This window comes from Colius striatus, chromosome 2, assembly GCF_028858725.1.
Source record: "Colius striatus isolate bColStr4 chromosome 2, bColStr4.1.hap1, whole genome shotgun sequence".
NCBI classification, from domain to species: domain Eukaryota; kingdom Metazoa; phylum Chordata; class Aves; order Coliiformes; family Coliidae; genus Colius; species Colius striatus.
This window is the reverse complement of record NC_084760.1, coordinates 23,654,773-23,678,079: the sequence shown is the minus strand read 5'-3', so window position 1 is coordinate 23,678,079 and position 23,307 is coordinate 23,654,773. Positions and strand designations below refer to the sequence as shown.

Below are 23,307 nucleotides of genomic sequence, written 5' to 3'. Positions count from 1 at the left end.
ATTCCTCCACTTACAGGGAGCCAAAATGCAATGTCATCCTGAGGGAAATGGAGTTAGTGACAAACTTACAAATCTGTGGCCTCCAGTCCCAATTAGGTGACTCCCTGGCCCTTTAGGTTAAAATTCATGTAATGTTGCTGTTGATAAGCATAGCAATATGCTGCCAGCACATGGCTCCAGTACTTCAGAAATCTCTGGTTAATGTTCAAGGTCATGGACTTGAGTTGCAGAACTTCTATAGGTTATGGTGAAGTATTTCAGTCATGACATCTACTGCTGCATTCGTAAACAATGGGAAAGGTTTTTACATTATTAGAAAAACGGTCAAAACAACAGTGAAAGGTAACTATGGGACTACAAGAGATTCAAATGACTGCAGTTCCCTCCCTCTCAGACACACATATAAACATGTTTTTATATTATACTCATTACTATAGTAACAGGGTACTTTAAGACTAATGCATGCAAGTTCAACTGGAGTGTTATACCTAGACCTAAATTTTTTCAGCTCTCCAGTATCAATGGTGATGTCAACAGTGATGTGGCAGATAGAAGTTAAGTGGCACTGCAAACTTTGTACTAGAATAAAAAAAAATTACTTGGTCTTAAATAAATATGAACAACGGGACAAATCAAACTTCCCCCGATAATAGCATAACTCTTTGTGAGACTTCTTTGTAGACTTTATTTGAAGGTCATAACATCATGATTGTTAGGTCCCTAATGATAAAATCTATTGATTATTTCCTTAAATGAGCTGAAAATAGGTATTGCAGCATCTATTTTTTAGGTGTTTCCTGGCAAATGAACCCCAGAGCAGTATTCCAGGTGGTCTACTTACGCTTTCACTTTTCATAGAATGATTGAATATTCACTGAGAAAGACAGAAACCCAACCGGGAGCACAACTCTGATGTGGCAAGTAATGCTCTCTGTGTAAGAGGGGACCAGTAGGAGTCCAGTTACTGTTCCAGTAGCTTTTAAAATATTTGATATTGAACTCCTTTAACCAAGGTTTAGAACCCAAACCTCCTACCTCAAAAAGAAACTTTAACTGCAAACCGTCATGGCACCAATGGAGGAGAGCCTAGGATAGCCCCAGTAGATACCAGAAAAAAAAGGATGAGACAGGCTTTAACTTTCTAACAGAAGAGGAAGCTGAATGTAGATTTTTCACAATACAGCTAAGTGTTCCAACTGTTAAATTACTCTCTCTGCTGTGGGAAAATGAGAGGTCACCACTTCAGCCCCCAGGAGTATCTTATATAAGGCCAAAGTTGGCAGGCACACTTAAAGAAAACTAAGCAGCTTCATCCCTATGGAAGAATATCTAAATTGAATATTACAATGATTGTTGTATAACAGTTCTATACAAATTGACAGTATGCAACCATTCTGAGTATGCCTAGAAATGTAATTTTGGGCTCAAAGGAAATTTTCTAGTGAAAAATAGGCATGTGTAAATTTGGGCATTTCTGGAGTTAAAGTAGCCATTGAGAATCAGTTCAGTAATCTCAGTACTAGATGTAAAGATCTTCACAATAAAGGGAGAACTTGATGCTTAAATTCTTCTGTGTATTTATTAGCTGCTGAGCATCCTCAACATCCATGAAATTAATTAGGAACTGAAGAGTTCAGCACATTTCAGATCTAGCTCTTGAATTAATAAGTTACATTATATTGCATTAGAATAATCAGGAAGCTTTTATTTTCTGAAATTTTCAGGTACATACTAAACAAAAATTATTCTAGGCAGAGAGAAGAAAATACACATATTGAAAGATTATTCTAGCAACATAAGAGTAAGGAACTTTATATCTTAAATAATTTTCTTTGAAAAAACACTTTTGTACTAATTCAAGCAACTAAGTGTGTATGTCATCTGATTTTTAAATGAAAGTGGTTGAGATATTCTATATGAAATTTTTTATTATGGTCAAGTGAGTAATTCTTAAAAGAGGCAAGCTTCATATATAAACACAGGACTACACAATCTTTTATGTCATCCCAAAACAGCATTGAAGTATTTCGACCTAAAATAAGAAAATAACTTTTAACTAATTACAGTAATTATTTGTAAACTTAATCTAGGTTTTGATCACAATCTTTAACTGTACAGATATTTTATCATTTTAGTAAATGTTTGATTTTCCTAATCAAGCAGAAAACAAAACTTACTTGAAAAATAATTCTGTTATCCCATTAAAACAGTCCTACTCAAAGAACTCAATCCTTCCTCCATCTTTGTGGAAAATTATATTACAGTGTGTCAGAAACTACATCTTGTTCGGATGCTGTCCTTTTTCCAGTCATCTTTCTGAAACTTGTGTTCTTGTCAGTTCTCAAAAGCTAAGAAATGGTTTTGTTTGCATGGGACAGGAGTGATTAATGTCTTCCATTCGTGGATAGATTTTATCAAGAAATATTCACAAACCTCCCTTTTATGGAAATGAAATACAGTCTTTCTGAATGAAGGAGCAAGAACAGTCATGGGAGATTTGCTAACATTCTATCTCATGCTCCTCTTGCTCATAATAGTTAGCTATGATTTTCCTAATTATTTCTTTGCATCACTTTGTTTTGGTTTTACGATCATATGCTTTTCTAAAGACGGTCCTTAGAGAAAGAGGTAGAAGAAAGGGGAAGGGCAGAATTTGTACATCTCCTTCAGAGCCAGTTTAAATACTTGTAGGAAGGCTGCTGTCTTAGGGAACAACAGAAACAGTTTTTCAGACAGTGACAAATGTCTAACATAAAACTAAAACCAGAAACCAATGGATTGGAGCTCATGGAGTATCTTGTTTTAAGATTTGAGATAAGCCTCTATTTAGGGGCAGAATTTTCAAATTTGTGTAAAATTTTTTTGGGGGGGTTTGTGTTTTGTCATTTGGTGTGTTTTGTTTTGTTTTTTTTTAATTTGTTCTAGATCTGAGTCTTGGGAGTTGGGAAACCAGTTGTTTTAGAAGGATGACATGGTTTCAGCATTCTCAGATTCTCAGTATGATGGACCTCTTACTAAACCTTATCTAACAGAAATTCTTGCAGCGTTTCCCTAATCTCTGCAGAAACTCAATCTTTTACCAGATCTCATCATTAAAATTTGTCACAACTCTTACTAGTTTTCACCAGACTTTTTGCTTTTTGTCCCAGGAAGGAGAAAACTACCAAGATATAACTTGTGACCAGTGATACCTCAGGCTACAGAGGAGCAAACAGCATACATGCAAGATGAAGCTACTATACAGTGCACTTCTTATTATCAATAAACTACTAACATGCTCCATGTAAGTCGATGTCAGTGGGAGAGATCACTAAGTGCCTGTTTTGCTGAAATAATTTCTTACCTGGACCTCATTTTCTAAGGATTTTCTCTGCCATCCCTCCAGAAATGTCTCATAAGGTCTAAATGTTGACCACTGCTGTCATTCAGGTGGTCACCCATGTAGTCTTTACCAGTTATTGGAAAACAAACAATCAAAATATTATTGATGAGAATAAAAACTAGGTGATGAGATGGTGGGTTACTTGAAGTTAGTTGCTATAAATATCCATAGGTGTATGTGGAAAACTATGTAATTTACAGATTCGCATCATCTTTTCCCATTTCTCAAAGTTCTGTGCAGGGTGAAGTATTTCCAAAGAGCTGGAAGTGCTCAGGGAAATGAGCAGGTAGAAGCTTCAAAACAAGTAAAACGCATTACTTTGCTGCACAGCAGGAATTAAATTGTAAAACAGATTGTCACAAAATAATGTGGTAGTCTGAATTATGAATAGGTTCAAGAAAAGATTTGTGAAGGTTAAATTTATTGATGGATGTTGAACATAGATGTAACCTCTGGCTAAGGGTTCTCTAAATTGGCTAGAGGTTCCTAAAATATAAGGCTGTCAATATCTCGTTCCTGCAATTTCTTCTATGCATTTGCTAATGGCCATTGTCAGAAAGAGGTTATTTTGGTCTGATTTGATGCAAAGCTTTTTGCATTTTTAAATATGCAAAGTGTGAAACTTAACCAAATTCATGGGACATGCACAAAATCTGGATACAGCTTATATCCCAAACTTAATTTTTCAGACCTTAAGAGTATCCTATCCCCATCTTCAACCTCTGTGCTCATTGCTTCCACTGCAGGAGTCATCATAGGTTAGACTTTGGGTGCTTTCCTCCATGGGAATGTTAAAGAGCGACTTTGAAGCATAACACAGGTGTCTTATACTCCTTCAGCAGAGGAGGGAGTAACTGGAACAAGAAAGATAAAGTCTGCAAAAGGAAAATTTTAACAACATGGTAAGGGGAAAAGAATTAGTGTTTAATGATGCAAATCTGATGATGCCAGTTCTGTCAGTTCTATGAGATAAAAGCCATTACTTTCAGCACATCAGCATAAAGGCTGTGTATGGGCTCAGCAACTACCCATCAACATGTTCATCACATGTTGTCTCTGGCACTTCCACATCAGACCTAAAGAGTAGTGGCACCAGGGCTTCTACTGAGGACACTTGCCAGCAAATATTTCAAGTTTTGAGCTATGTTACTAGTTCTGCTTAGGGAGACTACACCCCTATGCCTGTGTTGCTGGAGACAATAAGAGAAGGTGATTATTCATTGCTCTTCATTAAGACAATGGAGATCAAAAAGAAAACCAAAAAAAACCCAACTAATTTTGGCCCTGTACTCCAAGGCAGCATGAAGCTGCTACAGGCTAGATTTCGGAAGATAAGTTTTTTTGCTTGATTCTGATCATGGCGGAAATAACATTTCCCACACTCAAGTTTCCTGTCACAATGTTGCCCACGTTGTCCATTTAATTTTCTCTATGTTGATATAATCCTTTGGGTCCCTGTACTCTAGGATCTACCATAAAGCAAATGAATAAATCACAGTATACACATCACTACATGATGAACTTTCGTTTTTAAGAATAAATATAGTAATAGTCAAAATATCCTAGGAAAAAAAAATGAATGGAAGAGACCAAAAGACAAGACTAAGGACTGATTAAAAAAAATAAAATAGTCTTGACTGAAATCCCCATTAAATGCTGTCATATTTTTTCATATGTAGCTCCCTTTTTGAGACAGCTCATCTTCCTCAGTGGTACTGTTGGAGAGTGTGTCAATGAAACTTAAGAATGATTTCCATCAGCTGCCCATGTTGTCCTCTGTGCTGAACGACCATCCCTCACCTGACACAGTTTGCCACCACAATAGCTTATTTTTTCACAGTGGGCAGTACATCATCTTTCTAGCGTGAAAGACTATTTTCTTTTTTTAATTGATTTTTTTCCCCCAGGGGACCTGATCCTCACACACATCGCTCTTCTAGGGTAGTACCTAGACAACGGCAGTGTGACTGAGTAGGTCTGAGAAGCAAACTGCTGTTGAGACAGTCGCGCAAAACGTTTCTGCTTTACAAAACTGTACCTGAAAGTAATGATGCTATGTGACTGTGATGGATTGACCCTGGCTGGGTGTCAGGTGCCCACCAAAGCCTCAATATTCACTCCTTCACTGGAAGGTGCAGAAAAACTATAATGAAAGGCTTATGGGTCAATATAAGGACAGGGAGAGATCACTCAGCAATTACTGCAAAACAGATGCATCTTGGGGAAATTAGTTTATTACCAATCAAACCAGAGCAGGATAATAACAAATAAAGCAAACTCTTAAAAACACCTTTCCCCCATCCCTCCCTTTTTCCCCAGCTCAACTTTACTCCTGATTTTCTCTACCTCCTCCCTGCCAGCAGTGCACAGGAATAGAGAACAGTGGTTGTGGTCAGTTCATCACATGTCGTCTCTGCTACAGCTTCCTTCTCAGGGAGAGGGTTCCTCACATTCTTCCCCTGCTCCAACGTGTGGTCCCTCCCATAGGAGACAGTCCTCCAATTTGAGCCCTTCCCATGGGCTACAGTTCTTCATGAACTGCTATGGTGTGAGTCCCCACAAGATCAGAAGTTGTGTCAGCACACTTACTCCAGCGTGGCCTCTTCCTCTCTCTCCACAGGTTCCCTGGTCCTGCTAGAAGCCTGCTCCAGTGTGAGCTTCCCATGGGGTCACAGACACCTTTGTGCATCTACCTGCTCCAGCATAGAGTCCTTCCCAGGCTGCAGGTGCATTTGTGCTCCCCCGTGGCCTCCACAGACTGCAGGGACAGGGCCTCACCATGGGCTACACCACAGGCTGCAGGGGAATCTCTTCTCTGGCATCTGTAGCAACTCCTCCCCTCCTTCTTCACTGACCTTGGTAGCAGCAGAGTTGTTACTCACATATTCACACTTTTCTCTCTGGCTGACATTGCACAGGGATTTTTTTTGTCTCCTTACATATATTACCACAGAGATACTACCACCATCCCTGATGGGCCGAGCCTTGGCCAGTGGCAGGTCCATCCTGGAGCCAGCTGGCATTGGCTCTACCAGACATGGGGGAAGCTTCTAGAAGCTTCTCACAGAAGCCACTCCAGTAGCCACACCACTATCAAAATCTTGCCAAGCAAAGCCAATACAGTGACAAAGTATATTCAAAACATTTGCATAGATCTGTCTGTCCTGCAAATATAGTCTGCAGAGCAATGCACAATGATACCAAAATAAGCTTGGGGTCTAACCTACAGTGGTAAAACTGGGTAGATACCTTATTTTCACCAGAGCCAGTCTCACCACTTAAAATACTTTCTTAGAAAGAAAAATAGAGCCCAAAGGAACTGCAATTACTCACCAATTAGTTATCACTGTGTGATAATAATCATAGAGGAAATATAGTGGAGGTGGAGCTGATTGTTTTTATTTCTGGGCCAGGACAACAGCCTTCATTATCCAATATAGCCAGTAGTCTCCAAGTTGGCTTCATGCCAAATTCTGATTGTTTTTTAATGTTTGCTTTGTAATCACAAATATTTTTTCCAGGGTACATCAGATCCAGTTTGGGAGGGTTTTTTATACAGAGATCAACAGTCTTAAAGAAAAAGAAACCACAATTTCACTCAAGAAATCTTTCCTTCCTAACAAAATAAAACAGCAGTTGTGGATTTGGAAACTGTGCTTAATTCAGATACTACCTAGGAGATAACAGTAGTAAATGCTGAATATTGTTGTCTATGGATTCTTTTTAAAGTACTATATTACATTCAGATTATGATGATTGTCAAGTGTAAAAATAAGTACAGTATAAATCCCTTGATGATCAAAAGTGATGAGATCTGCAGTTTTCTCTCATGAGAGTGGGAACTACAGATATTTGGCACTCCTGCAACTAAAGTAAAAATACAAATCTAGGCTCTTGACAATAGATAGTACCTTCTGCCCTCTTTCCAGAACCCTTGAACTTGACACTGAAACTTGTTTTGCAGGTAAAGTGAGCTCAGAAAGATGTTTTTACTCTTCAGTATGTACATGTTCTTTTATTCAATAAATGGATCCCTCTTTCATCAGATATTTTGGATAATTTTTTTTTTTCATGCCGAATGCCTATGACCTTATGTATCACAAGTGTATTCCATCCACAAGTCTGTTTCTTTATCAAATATTCATATATGTAAGTACCACTTCACCTTAACACTGTGGATACACACAGATGCATAACGAGTAAAGCAGACTTATAAAATCAGTACAGAAAACAGATAGAAATAAAGATTTCTCTACAACATGAAATCCTGAAGCCCTGTCCTATAGTCCTTACCCAGCCAACTCCTGCTCTAAAGGCAAGGAGATCGAAAGACTTACCAAAAAAAAAATCGGTGCTTGTAGACATTGGAATAATTGTGGTCCAAACTAGCTTGACAATAAGATATTTTATACTTTAAAGAAGATGCACAAGGCTAGCTGAAGGGAAACTCCAGCTCCGTCACCTTTACTATATAGAAATCATAGATCTGGGCTTATAATTTCTAGCAACAGGAAGACAGATTTATGGACACAAGAAGAATCAACACTAAAAAAAATTCCAAAACAATTTGGTGTCTCTGTTTAAAGACAACTAATAATTTGAGTTTAAATGGAAAAAAAAAAAAGGAAAACTGAATTCACTTTGACAAAACAACTTCTCAGTTTTCCTTCTAATGTGATATGACTCATCTCAAATCCATTGCAAAGAGGTAAACAAACTACACCAACTCAGTAGCCATCATCTGCCAGGAACATTTTAAAAAGAAAACTATTACAGAGCTACTTTTCTTGTCTTCTATACAGAGAAACTTATTTTCCCAGCAGAAACAGCACTTCATGTTATCTTCTTTTCATTTACCATGTTTCCTTCACTGCTAAGAGAATCCTAAGAAATACTGCTTTAAGCCAGTAATTTATTTCTTAAGAATTAAATTAAAGTAGCCTGGGCTACTTTTAGGTATTTTCAAAATAATTCATTTAATTTAAAATAAATCAAAGTTCAGTTTGATTCTTAGTAACACTGCATATGGGACGTATCTTGGACAGCAATTTAAATATGTGAACAATAGTCTTTTTATTTTATTCCTTATTCATTGAATTATTTTTATTATTATAACTGTAGGAAAAATAAAGTCATTAGTCCTTCTTTATTTTATAATCCTTCTGTTATCTAATTTCCTAAAAATAGCTGCAAGATAAAAAATTTCTATGAAAATCAAAATGACAATTATAAGCTGGCCTCTCAGCTCTTTGTTATCCATTATTTTTTTAATGACTACTTATTTTTATAATGTAGTTAATAAACAAAATATAAATTGCTTGATAATGCATCTGAAGTCAGCTTCTCTGATGATGTAAAATCACCAAATATCCACAAAGAGGGTTTCATGATGTTAGATTTTTTGCAATAGTTCTTGCCTGTAGATTTTAAAATCTTATGGGTTTGGACCTTCAATGTGTTAAAAGATACTAAATTGAAAAAAAAAAAAAAAGTAACTTCAATTTCCATAATATTCCTTGATTCATTACTTTAAAGAAATTATTTCAGAGCTTCTCAAGAGTTGACAGGAAAAATCTAAATTGTCATGGCAACAGGAGTTGAAGAAATCCTTCTTTGCTGTTTGCATAGATCATCTCCATGCTATCAATCTGTTTACTAAAGGTTGCTAAAGAAAGCAATTAAAGGTTAATGTCTCCACAGAAATCAAATAAATTGTATAACTAGCAAAAGACAGTGAAGTGAGATTCACTTTAGATAGGTCAAAAAAATTGAGGCATCATGTATCTTCAATGTAAATGACACCAAGCTGTGTGTTGCAGCCAACACGCTGCAGGGATGGCTGAGAGGTGGGCCTGTGAGAATGTCGTGAAGCTCAACCAGGCCAAGGGCAAGGTCCTGCTCATTGGTTGGGGCAAACCTGAGCACAAAAACAGGCTGGGCAATGAGTGAATTAAGAGTAGCCCTGTGGAGAAGGACTTGGGAGTGTTGGTTGACAAGAAGCTCAACGTGACCTGGCAATGTACACTTGCAGGCTGAGGGAGGTGATTCTCCCCCACTACTCTGCTCTGATGAGTACCTGGAGTACTGTATTCCGTTTTGGGCCCTCAGTACAAGGAGGATATGGACCTGTTGGGTCAAGTCCAGAGAAAGGCCACAAAGATAATTAAAGGGCTGCAGCATTTCTCCTATGAAGACAAGCTGAGACACTTGGTGTTCAGCCTGGAGGAAAGCAGGCTCCTTATAGCAGGCTTTCAATACATAAAAGGGCCTACAAGAAAGCTGGAGAGGGGCTTTTTACAAGGGTGTGTAGTGACAGGACAAGGGGTAAGGGCTTTAAACTGAGAGTAGATTTAGATTAGATATAAGGAAGAAGGTCTTCACTGTGGGGCTAGTGAGGCACAGAAACAAGTTGCCCAGAGAGATTGTGGATGCCCCACCCCTGAAAGTGTTCAAGGCCAGGTTGGATGGGGCTTTTAGCAGCCTGGTCTAGTGGAAGGAGTCACCGGTCATGGCAAGGAGGTTGAAACTAGATGATCTTTAAGGTCTCTTCCAACCCAAAGCATTCTATGATTCTGTGATTTTTTTTGCATAAAATTTCATATTAAGAGTTTTAATTTTATTGTTAATTTTACTCCAGCATCCTTGTTTTAATGCAAGTCCTCTGTGTGATATGTGGCTATATTAATGGTCAGATTCAAAGTCCACTGAGATTAATGAAATTTATTTTTTTGTGTGATTTTCCCAGCCTTTGGATTATGTCCTATCTGGTCAGAATTTGACATACAGCAACCCAGACTATTCAGCTGATGAATAGAGTCTATGTCCAACATACTTAGCTCTGTGTAGCAGAATACTTTTTGTCTAAAAAGCAGCAGACTTGTTTCAAGTTAACTACATTGTGTACCTGGAAAAAAAGAAAGGAAGATTTCAGCATTTGCATTTATGTTAATTAAATACCATGATGATGCCTCCTCTATCTGGGTTTCCTATGAAAGCAAGACAGAAATTGTTGAGTATAGTTCGTGATCAAAATGCTACTTCTGCTGTCACCGTTGACTTCGTGAAATCTATTAACACTACATTTTGCAGTGTTAGTGACACTGCAAACAATGGGTCAAAGCATGCACTTGGGATATTTACTTGTTAAGGTAAAGAAAATCAATTTAATTTCTCATGAGAGATGTCTACAAATGCAAAGGGTCACTCACTGTGAGATTAGCAGTTGCTTGATTGTACTGAGGTTCTAAAAGTGAATTATAAAACAGCTTTTACCCCCCAAAAAAAGCTTAGTATGACTCAACCTATGTATTACAATAAACATCAGCAGGATACCAATAGAGAATCTGGCTGTTGGGGCAAAGCTAAAATAGTGTACTTAGTCACTATGAAGCAGTCAGATTCTGCACTGATATCCCACAGACATTAGTGAGAACAGTGTGATTTGTCATGACCATTTGTTTCACAACCAGAAGCATGTAAGATTAGTCTAAAAATAAGTTAAATACTTTGGTTTTTTCCCCAATTATTTCATTAAAATGCTACCTTCAAAAATGTCACTGTTTTATTTTTTCTTATCCTCACAGTCACCTATGCTTTTTTCTAAGGTTCAAAGCAAGGTGGATTCCATGAGCTCATATGTATTCCTGCAATATCTACCTGCTTGCAGTCCAATGTCAGCTGCTCCCTGACAAAATCACCTCCCTGTTCCTTGTACCTCCAGCTATGTTGGACATTGGCAGTCTGATGTGGGTCTCAAGCTACATGGTGTGTACTGTATGCACCCTGAGTTCAGACTGAACCCTGATGTACTCAAGCACGATGCCCAAAGCCAAGCCTAAGCTCTCACTCACATTTTGGATGCGCTAAGCAAAGTGAGCCAAGGTCTCCCATCTATTTCAGCAGCAGGCACTGCAAGCACAGTAAGGGTGCTTTAAATCCAAGCTACAGCCAGGCCAGTACTTAGAAAAGAAAATATCCTGCCTGCGGTTCCCAGTGTTTAGGCCACCCTTTAACCTGAGCTTTAAATACAGAGTAAGGTTGGCTGCACTTTTGTTCCTGGTGCACCGAGTATTGCTGGTGTTTCAGCAATAGTGCAAAAAAAATAGAAGTTTTTGTATGTGAACACAATATGGTGAATAATATAGGTCAAAGGATGTAAACAATGATTTATAAAGTATTGTATCATGGTTGCATTTGATCTGCAAGTCATACAATGAGGAAAAGATATCCCTAGACCCAGACTTGCTGTCAAATGTCAAGGGTTTGCTGCAAACAACAGAATTTTAAGAACATTTCAATAAAAAGCCCTCCAGTATATGTTTAGAAATGGCTCTCTAGTAAACAAAAGACAAGGAAAATTTTTAGACTAGAAATAACAAAAACTTAATGTTTGTCCAAATTGCATGAAGAAGTCAATGCCTTGAATTTGAGAACAAGGTTTGAAGCAAGTGCTGTAAAATGGAATTTTAAAACACTGTCCATATTTTATACAAGTTTGCAAAATGAATACTGCACACAAATTTTATTCATTATTATTTATTCAGCTCTGTGCAAGCTGCAGTGCTGTTTCTCTTGGAAAGCCACCATACAATGGAGACGTCAGCATGGAACATTATTCTGTACTTCAGTATCCATGAGACACTGTAAGAGAGGCATAAACCCTCCAAAGACTAAAATGATCCTAGGTTTGTCTGTGTCTTTTCCTTCATAATTTCTTTTAGAGAAAAAGTAGAGAAAAAGAAGTCAGATAAAACTATGCTCGGAGATATCTGAGATATTGTTTAAAACTAAATTACTTCCATAAATATGTAAATATTTTTATAGTAACAGGATTGATTGCTTAGAGTTTTCCAGTTTTCCTTTTTTGTCAGCCGTACATAGATGTAAACATTGCCAGAAGTTCTCAGCCTCAAGAGCTCATATGAAGCAGGACATGACTCTGCTATTCAGCTCCAGTATCTGCTGTTGCCTCCCTTATTCAGAGCAGCAATCTTTTTGAAATTGGCCAATCCGTCTACTACTGAAATCAATAGAAATTTCGGTTTCTAATGCAGTAGAATAGGGCCATCACAACTGCCCAAAGTTACCTTTTTTACTTGATAATGATGACTCAAAAAATGATGTTGACAGAGGTGGAATCACTATTCTGAATATGCATGAATGTATTGTTAAAATACATAATTTAATAACTATAAAGCTGTAGCAAACTGTGATTAATTTTTTATGCTGGAAATTAAAGCCTTACTGTAATTGCAAGAAATTGTGAGATTTTTTTCTTATCTTTTGCTAAAAGCAAATCATTGATGATATTCTGACTAATCAAGACGAATTCTGGTTAATCATCAGCAATATAACAGTGATTAAATCTTGCTCTGCCCTTTTAACTGAATCTTCCCTCCAGGTAAAAATGGCAAGAAACTGTTGTAATTTTATCTTTTTTTTTTCCTTCTGAGTAAGAAATGAAGAAAAAAATATTGTCTCTGAGCAAGTAAGACTTGTTATTAAAAATAAGATGCAGTATTAGTCTTGTAAGAGTTTTCAGTGCATGCATGCCTCCATTTACCATCCAATTACTAAATGCAGGCAATTGATAAATGTTGCCTTTGTGTGTCAATATAACACTAGCAATAATCCAAGTAATTTTTTTTGAGCAGCTGTCCCATCGGGAAATTTTTACAACAAATATAGGGTAGATTTTCTTAAATGCAGTGGACATGTCATATAGTGGAGTGATGTCTTTCATCCAGCGATAACAAAGATGGATGAGGATGAAGTAAGATCTTAGAGCTTTCCTCAGGCCTTAATGACATTCTTCCTTATTTCAAAAGTTACTGGTTGTTAAAAATGGTTTAAAGGAAATTGCAACTGACACAGAAAAGTAAAACATCTAAGTAAAAGAAAGTGACTCAAACGCATTAGGAGAATTTCCATATAATTCTTATTCTTTGTTCACTGCAGAAACTGGAAGAACATCCAATTTAGCTCAGTTTAATCTGGCTAATTTTGCAGCCATATGGAGAACTAGAGGCCAGATACTTATTTGGTGACCCTGACTTAAATCCAGTTATATGCTGGAGTTTTATTAGAGATCATCTCTCAAACCTATGGTACTGCTTTGGTGGATTGTATAGTGAAACTTGTAATTCCCCTTTCCACACCGCATCCCTCTATCCCTCTGCTGGTTACAGGCAGCCCGGCACTACACTGCAATATCTGCACTTATACCTAAAGCTGTTTACTAGCTGAGTAATGTCATCGTGGTCAGAGAGACATGACAGTACAACACAGATTTAAGCAAAACAGAATTACATCTTATCTTTAAATTCATTGGACGTTTTATACAGTCACACTATTAAGCAGTCACTTTTCTGAGGAAAGGTTGCGAGAAGAAGGTTAATGTGACAGTGTACAGATTGCATGTCTTGAAAAAGTTGAAAACAATGGTCCCTAAGGCTTTTCAGCCTTTCTAGAGAGCATGGTAAATCTTGAATGCATCGGTCGCCATTTAAAATCTTTACTGGTGCAGTCTGCTCCTTATTTGGTGGGGCCAAGGTCTTCATGAATGTAAATGCTACTGAGGCCAAAGTCCCGTAGGTGTCTTTTAAAAACTTGCATATGTCAATGCATCTGTAATAATGTTACCACATAATGAGTAACAATAAGATGAAGACCTAGATTAAATGTTTTTATTAAAAAAGCAGTCTGAAGGGGGGAAAAAAAAGTCAACTCCCCAAAGAAAAAACCCACGCTTGATGAAAATCATCTGTGTCTGTACAAAGGGTCATGGGAGTGACAGTCAGCAAAACAAACAGAAAACAATCTGCAGAACAGTTCCTATCTGTACACATCATAGATGGTGCTGAAGTGTCCTCACAGATTTCAATACATACTGAAGTTCTTGTGTGTTCACATCTGCATGTGCTTCTATACTGTCTCCAAGTCCCATACTATCACCAGTGTCCCATTCCACATACACCAGAGAAACTGATAACCTTGTCCTCACTGACAGTGGAAATTCAAATCTCATCTTTGAGTTCAAAGCACTAAAATGAATGTTTAGCGAATCTTCATTGAATTGATACAGTTTCCACTACATGCTATTGAAACTGACCATATATTTCCTGTATTTATTGTTCCTATGTAGAGTTAAGGACATTTTACATATATATATATAAATATATAAATATATATATATAAATAAATAGAAAAATGGAGAAGATGCAGATCTTACCAAAACTAAATGCTGTTTTACATTAAAATGTTAAGAGGTCAGAGCTAGCTATTCTCTTTTCTGTCTTTCTATGGCCATTTCCTCACTGGGATGGAGAATGGGGAATGCATCCATCAAATACTTGGGTTTGCAGTTGGGTATTCAACACCTAGCTGTGATATTCTTTTAAAAAATCCTCTTTTTCAGCTCATTTTCCCTAGAATTGCTTCAGTCTTCTCTGGAAGAGAATGAAGCCTCTCTAGAGAGACCAGTTTCACAGTTTGAGAAACACTGCTTTGGAGAGAGAAAATACATGACCTTAAAAGAGACAAACGCTCTCAGACCAACAGAAGTAGGGCTTAAACATAATGATAAGTTTGTGTGATGTAGTCAAAGCAATTATTTTGACAAAGTGCTAGCAGCAAAGAGAGAGTACATAAAATGTTTGGGGGTTTATTTCTTCCTCTTTTTTTTAAAAAAAACCAACAAAACAACAACCAAACAAAACAACAAAATCCTAAGCTGTAAATGTAGGAGTCCTTTCCCTGTCTGGATTCAGTTTAAGAACAGAAATGTTTTCTCTTTGTTATTTCTGTTAATCTGAATGATACCTTGGTGCATAAGCCTGCTTATGCACATTTTGTTTGAGGCAATTAGGTGGCAATGAAGGTGTTGTATTTGATTATCTGAACAAGTCCAGGAAATAATCTTGAAAATATGTACCGAGGTAATTTTAAGTATTACGCGCTATTTATTTCTATATTGAAAAGAGATTGTTCACAGACTTCAGGTCACAGTGGAAAGATATTTCAATCTTTTATCTTGAATTTCAGTCTTGAGTTCAGTCTAAATCTACCACTTGTTCCCCAACAGTATGAATTTTTATAGAAATGACACTGATGTGTTTTGTGTTTCAAGCAAATCAATAGGTTTTTATGTTTGCTTTTGTTTGGATACAACCTATTAGAATTAACAAATGACTCTATAAATAAGCCCATCTTAACATTCAGAGCTGTGCTGCCTCTCTTATTGAAGCATAACTGCTATGATAGGGTTGTTTCAGGGAAAGTGTTTCCGTTAAATGACTCTACACCAATTTCCCCTTGATGCTTAAAGCACAATGGACAGCGAAGAATCCCCCCAAATGTTTTGTAAAACACTCAGATGCATCAGTCAGACAAAATGAGTTCAAAGAAAGGTATAGAACTGCACCTCAGGTCTACCACAATGAACAATGACGTACATTCATTTTTGTCCTTTCTTGCCCCTTTAAAAAGTTACATAAAATTGCACAGCAACAAAGGGTTTCCGTTTCATTTCATAGTGAGGAACAATGTGGAAAGCAGCTCACCTCTCATTCTACTGAAAGATACGGGAATGCCTGTGGCAACACCTCCAGAAATTCAGTCTTTTTTTTTTTTTTTCCTCATGAAACCTCCAAACCAACCAAACCCCATACGAATTCCTATTACAGTGACTACCACATGACTCAACTACCAAGGGGCTGGCAAAACAAAGAGTTCTGGGGATCTATTAATTAAAATGTTATGTGCCTCTGAGAGCTTAGGCTTTTCACATTACTAAGGAAGGAGTTCTTTCACTCTCTAAACTATAAATGTAATTTCAGCCTCAGGATTACATTTGGCTAAATATAGATACCTGTGCTCGACTGCCTGGAAAGGTAAGTGGGAAAGAATTATGTCAAATGTCCCTGCTGGTCCCTCTTCTACCTGTTGTTTGACTTCAATATTAAGTCAGTTTGTAGCTTTTAAGTAGGTGTGTTGCTGCTCCACATTAAGCGAGGTGTAATTACATTCTGCAAAGCAGCATCCGAGGCAGTGCCCAAACGTTCCTGGCAAAACCTCTGTATGTAAGCAAAACACGTCGGAGATCCGCTGAATAACCCTGATCCAGCTTCCAGCTTTTCATATGTGCTGTCAGCCATGAAAATAAAACACTTAAATGTCAAACGACACAACCAGCTACAGTGTATTTAACAAATGAGTCGCGGGTGTCGGCCCGCCCCACTAACCGGCACGGCCGCGGCCGCCGCTGCAGCTCGTCCCGGGGCGGCCGAGCCCACTGCGCACCGGCCGCATCGGCTCCGCCGGCCGCCACCCCCCGGAGCAGCGCCGGGCGAGCTGCGAGCGGCGGCCGAGCCCCGGGCGCGCGGGGAGACGGAGACCGAGGCACCGGGGGGGGCGGAGGTGTGGGGGTGGTGCTGGAAGTTTGGGCAGGGCGGCCGCGCCGAGAAGCGCCCGCCCGCCAGCCTCGGGCTGCGAGTGCCACCAGCGCAGCCCCGTCGTCAGGAGCCGCTGACCCGGCGGCATGGGAACGCCGTGCGCCGCGCCGCCCCCGCGCCTGCCCCGCGGGGACAGCGCTGCCCGGCGTTGCCTGGTGAACGGAGGCGACGGCAGGAGCGGGGCCACTGGGCTGGAGCCTAGCCGCAGCCGCTTCTTCGGACCGGCTGAAGCTCCCCGCCCGGCTGTCGGCCGACCGGGCTGGCCTTCCACCGCCTCTCCCTGCGGATGCCGGCCAGAAGCTGCCGGAGGGAGGGAGGGCGAGCACCCTGCCGCACCGCCCGTGGGGACGAGAGAGCCCGGCCGCGGGCACACGCAGGACGGGGAAGGCTCCAGCTTCGCCCCCACGGAAAGCAAGGGGAAAAAAAATAAAAAGAAAAAGCACTGAGAAAAATAAAATGGTGGTAACGCCTTGGAAGGGTTAAGGGAGCCTCAGACAGCAGAGACCGCAAGGGGAACTGTGCTCCCGGAGGCAGGCAGAAACAGCTGGGAGCGAGGTGGGAGAAGGCAGAGGCTGTAACGAGGACAGGTGCTCAGCTGCTAACAGCCTCCCTCTCCCTCTCGCGTACACACACACACACTCGCATCTCTCAGCATGAAAAAGCGCAGGGCTAATGAGAGGCGAAGTGAATAATGGGGAAGTTGTTGTCTCCAGCGATGAGGCAAGTGTTGGGGCTGAGGCCAGCAGTGAAGTTGTGTAACCCAATTCTCCACCGTCACCCCCCTCGTTTCCCCTCCCTCCCCCCATTGATTTTAAGGAGAAGCCCAGCTGGGAGTGGGAGAAGCTCCCCACCGCACGCCCAGCAGAGACGAACCCTCTTCCCTCCGGCAGGGCAGGTAGCTGCCGGAGGGGGACCCCAGCGCCGCATCCCCGCCTCCGCGTAACTTGCGGGGAGCGGAGCCGGCTGAAGGCAGGCGGGGCGGCTCTCCGCGGCCACCCACTCCGCGCTCCCCCCCTAGCACGGCAAAAACCGGGGAGGCGGGAGGAGGGGAGAGCCAAACTTGCCAGCCCGGGGACTGTCCCTCGCACGGCAGCGAGTGCCGTTCGTGCGTGCGCGGAGAGCGAAGTGTTCCCAAACTCCGTCGCTGCCCAGGCGGCTGGATGCGGGCAGCTCCTCCGGCAGCGCTGCAGCGGCTGCTGCCCAACTCCTGGGGGTTGGTTTCTCCCGGGGAGGGGAAGCGGCCGGCCGGGAACCGAACCCTCGGGGAACACCGGCGGACCCGGTGGGAGGGCAGGGAGAAGGGAGACAGGGCTGGGGGAGCTTGCCGCTTCCCGGCGCAGAAACGAAGCGAGGGACACAGCTCGAGCGAACGGCACAGGTTTAGTCGGGGCGTGCAGGGGGAGGAAATCGGTGCCATAACCACAGCCTATATGAATCCAGTGCAAGAAACCCAAATCTTACCCTGAGCTGCAGTGAGGAGCCCCGCGCAGAAAACCAGCAGAGACTTGAATTTCCTCCACGCAGTCATGTCTGCAGCTACTCCACACACACACACACTCACACAAAACCCCCGGCGGCTCTTCTGGGCTGCGACCGTGTCCTCCGAGCGGCAGCGGGGCTAAGGACGGCGCCCGGGAGCCACCGCGGGGCGCGGGCGGGCGGAGCGGCGCGCGCCGGGTCCCGAGCGCCGCGCAGCGCCCGACGCCTCCTGCAGGACTGCGCGGGCGGCTCGCGCCGCTCTGCTCATAGCATCGGTCCCGCGCCGCGCGGGGCTGCGCCGCTCGCTCAGCGCCCGCGGAGCCCCGCGCCGCCGCCCGCCCAGGGGAGGGAGCGGGGAGCGGGGCGGAGGGAGGGAAGGAAGGAGGGAGGGAGCAGGGAGGGAGGGGAGCGCGGCCGGTGCCGTGGGCAGCGCGGTGTCCACCGCCGGCGGCGGGGAGAGACGGGCAGCGGCGGCGGCAGCAGGAGAGGGATGCGGAGAGTGCGAGGAGGAAGAGGAGGAGGAGGTGGCGGGGGTGGGGGGGAGAGAGGGAGGGAGGGAAGGAGGGATGGATCGCGGCGAGAGCAGCGCAAGGCAGCGCAGCGGCGCGGCTGCCAGCCACACGAGAAGCCGCCGCCGGACTCAACCATCACTTCCCACGGAGAGGGGAAGGGGCCGGCGCTGCGCAGCCGGCGCACGCCAAGCCCGCAGGGCCGGTCGGCCCCCGCACGGCCCCTCTGGGCCGCCCTCGGCTTTGCCCCCACCCGCCATGACCCGGCCGCGGCTCCCCAAAAGCGCCCGAGGCCAGAAGGCTTTCTCTCGGCGCGCTCTCCCTCGGCGCGTAGAAGGGAAGGGTGGTGGCTCCGAGGGATGCACCTGCCCGGGGGGCTCCCGCTGCACCGCCCCGGCGCCCTGTCTCCCGGTGCTGCCCGCAGCCCGGGTCCCCGCTCTGCAACCCGCGGGTGGTGCGTGGGTGTGCTGGGCTGGGGTGGGAATGTCCAGTCCTAGGTGAAACTCTCCGTTGCTTTAGATCCCGCAAGTGATAGGGTAAGGCTTTCGGGTCCAAAATCTGCCCTGCTCATTCCTTCCAAGTTGCTAATCAGAATAAACTGTTGTTCTCAGGGTAAGGTGGGGAGCCAACATCTCCTTGAGGGACACTGCTTTGTTTTTGTTGCCATTCCCCATGGCTCCTGTTGCCAAGAGTAATTTCTGCCATTAACTGTCCTTTCTGAAACAAAACAAAAAAAAAGCAACCAAAAAATTGGGCATGACAGTATGTGGACAGAGACTTCTCCACCACCACTCTGAACCCAGCAATGTTGATTCTCTGAGCCTGAGGGAAGGAAAATGGTGACCTCGAACTGGCCTGTCACAGGTCCCCATATTGCCACGACCTTGGCAGGTGATACCCTTTGCCAACACCAATTTCTGTGCCAGGCTTATCTGCAAAGGCATCCCTCTGCAAAAGAACACCCAAACCCGACTTACCGTCCAGAAAGCATTATACAGATTACCACTACCGCTCACTGGGTCTGACTCCCTAATTAATGCTTACCCATATCCGTAATTAAAATATAAAGCCTCCTAAGAATGGAAGACAGAACCCTGAACACCTTTGGAAAGGTAGTTTAAAGGTTGTAATTATTCACTTATGATGAGTTTTCTTTCATGGTGAGATATGCAAAGTTGTTTTCTTATTGTAAGTTCCAAGAAGGTGGTGAATGGGTCCTGAACGAGGTAGGCTGACTTTGTAATAAGCTTGTATTTATGTATAAACCTTGCGGTTCTCACGGAGAAGAGAAAAAAAAAAAAATAAAGAAAAAAAAAATATCCAGGGCCAGGCAAGCTGCCGAGACAGACGTGGCATTGCTGCCATCTCGTGGCAGGCTCTCCCTCCCTGCCCGCACCATCACCCTGCCCGCCTTTCCCCGTCTGTTCTTTCCCTTCATTCCCGAACCCACCACACTCCGGAGCCGGGCCCAAACATACCCATAGGAAGGATCCAGTCCTTACTATTCTTCCGTATTTTGAAAACGCCTCGGGGACTCATTTTTGCATTCATGAAAGTAAAATGATGCTAATACTAGTTAGTACCAGACATCACGTAGCCAGACTGCTGTGCAGAATTCCCCGGTGAGGGCTGCTCAGGCTCCTCATGTACACTCGTCCACTTACTCCTTGTCAACGGACTACGGGGAATTTGCTAATGATTGTGAGAAAGACGGAAATGGCCACCAAGCTTAAGCTTGAGAGTCTTCTTTTCTGGCCTGAAGTAGTCTGGGTCTTAGATTCCTGAAAGGATGTATTTTGGTATTGTATCTGGTCAAAGAGATCACAGTGGTTTTTAATTTTGTTTCGTTGTATTGTCTATTGAGTTGGAAAAATTAATAAATAAACTCCATTCATGAATATTTGAGTCTAGTTGAAAACAGTAATGGTTGTATCATTTCCTACTGTGCTGTTTAAGTACACAATTTAGAAGTTACTGTTTAACCCTGCTCATAGCAAATTCTGCAGAAGCTCCACTGTGCCGTAATTTCTTGGTCTTGACTCACCCTGGTTAGATTTACTGTTTTCTGAGGCTTGCCATTCTTCTGAGGATTTTCTGGGCTTTACTGAGGTTTTGGAACTTTGTAACAGAGGTTCCTTCTCTGTTAAGCTAAACAAGTAGCAATTTCTTCTACTCCTAGAAGCTACATAAGGCCATAATCTCCTTTCTTATGTCCTCTGACACTAACCATATATGTAAGCAATGTTGGCCTTTAGCATATTGTTACTTGTCACTGGAGTTAGTACCTTACCGAGATAAATGAGATAGCAAACACTCCCCTCTCCTTCCCCCCAGCACATCTAACATTTCAGGCTTGGGTGGCTTTCACAGTGACTTTTACAGACCCTGTGTGACTCGAAAGTTTTGCCACACCCAAAAGAGCCATAAGATGACCTTGGAACCAAAGCTTGGCATTCCAGAAGGAATCTCCAGTCTGATTCCAGCTCAGCCTGGAACTGAAGTACCTAAACACGGTAATTACAGAAGGTGATCTAACCTAATGACTGTAATCTCTCTATTGTATTTTAAGTACTTAATGTGCTACCGTAAAATCCCCAAATTTATGAGTTTGAACAGAGGCAATATTTCTCTCTATTCCCTATAGACAGTGTGGGGGAGTGTATATGTCAAGACTGTTTGTAGTAATCGGGATGACTTAAAGGCAACTTGACAGGGATTTATTTTTAATTGAGAGCTGTCCTTTTGTTTCCCTATGCCATATATACATAAAAGATCTGAAAGATTAGATTTATGATTTTCATTTTTCAGATTGTTATGTTAATAATTTTGAATCCACGTTTCTCTGATGTTGCTTTCTGAGAGGAAGAAGCATCTTTCTGCAAGGTGCAGGAATAATTGTGCATATCTAAGCAAAACCACAGATTCAGAACATAGCTGAAAATGTACTATATAATCTTTAAAAGGGATCCTTGGGGGAACCCATAACCAGAATTTCTACTTGCCAGTGGAGACAGAAGGCAGTAGCTTTCTGCCAGAAGATTATTGTGAAGTCTGAAGTTAAGAAATGTTAAAGTTTAAAATTAAAAATAGTTGAGGAAAAAAATGTTTAAGAAGACATATCTTCAACAGAACACAGATTTAGGGTGAGGAAGTCGGAAAGTAGAAGTCTTCTCCATAAGCAACTTGACTTTTTTTTTTGTCACACAAGCTTTTTAGTTGTTAACAAAAACAGAGCAGAGTTCCAAATACTCTCACTTAACACATTCTCTTTTTAATGGCTCTGTTTTCAGACTTGAAACGTTTCATGATTTCTTTAGTTCTAGTAGTACTCCAGGCTGGAACAATAAAATCTTTATATGTACATATGTTCCCAACCCCAATTTGTTATACCATAAAGAATAAAAACAAGGCCATGCCACCCACAGACTGTCTACAGTTAGAAATTTTGTTCAGATTTGACTGCTTTCTTTTTGTGGTAATGTTCTGTCCAAACTAAGTCTCTCTGGTAAGACTGCTAATAATGATGATTACAGCCACATCAACTAGAGCTGCAGCATCAACTATAACTGCATGATTGTTTTATATACTATATCAGCACAGACCAATAAATGTAAGTACTGAAAGTCTTCTAAGCTGGAAACACAAGGAAAAAAAGGGAAAATGTTGTAGGGAAGAGATGGTTACAGGCTGTCTGGGACACTTCAAGACAATATTGGTCAGGAAGAAAGCATGTTATGATGCTTTTGTTCAAGGACTCTGAGGCTAAGCTGATTGCTCCACTATATTCCCCCTGGAGTGCTTAGTTTAGGGGCGACAATTGGTAAGGTGCTGGGGGAAGATGTATGTTGCCTGTTTTAAGGCATCTTCAAGCATTACTTAACTCCTCAGGGACAGGCTTCCGCACATAGTTTCTTTTGTAAGCACTTCTGGTCCCTAAGGTGACATTAATAATAATAATAATTTTGGAATATGAGACTTCCGAAAGACATTTCTGCCTTTGAGAGAAGGTGGCATTTGTAGATAGTAGCCTTCAGGCTGCTACAGGAGACAACACAAAGGTCATTCCACTTCGGTACTGTTGATCAGAGGTTTTACTGTTGATCATTCTGATTTTGCAGGGTTAACAGAGGAAAAGGGAATTTTGTTGAATCAGTTCAAGGAAAACAGATGATTTGTTTTCTAGCTAAGCATAAGAGGATCCTGCAAAGCATGAGGTATGCTAAGCAAGGCAGTTTGAAGCAGCCTGTTGTCAAGTGGGTAACTGTAGCTAGCATTATAGTCTAAAAAGAAAAGGAAGTCAGTAACCTGACAGTGAGTTAAATGTGACAGTGTCAGAAGGCTTTGAGAATGAAACGTAATAACTTCTATCAGATGGGAGGGATGAGGAAGAACCAGTGGAGGGAGGCAAAGAATAGCTCAGAAAACAATCTTTTTGGCAGCAATCTGATTGGCTAATAGGAAGAGCAAAACTGCATTTGTTAAAGCT

General features: G+C 41.9%; 1 protein-coding gene across 1 annotated transcript in view; it reads right to left on the bottom strand.

The window, feature by feature from the left end:
* Window positions 1-18,361, bottom strand: part of CSMD1 (CUB and Sushi multiple domains 1) — a 1,065,186-nt gene extending 1,046,825 nt beyond the window's left edge. The window contains exon 1 of the mRNA XM_061989487.1: window positions 18,295-18,361. Within this exon, the coding sequence (XP_061845471.1) occupies window positions 18,295-18,361 (67 nt within the window). The remainder of the gene's footprint in view (window positions 1-18,294) is intronic.
* Window positions 18,362-23,307: the final 4,946 nt, after the last annotated feature.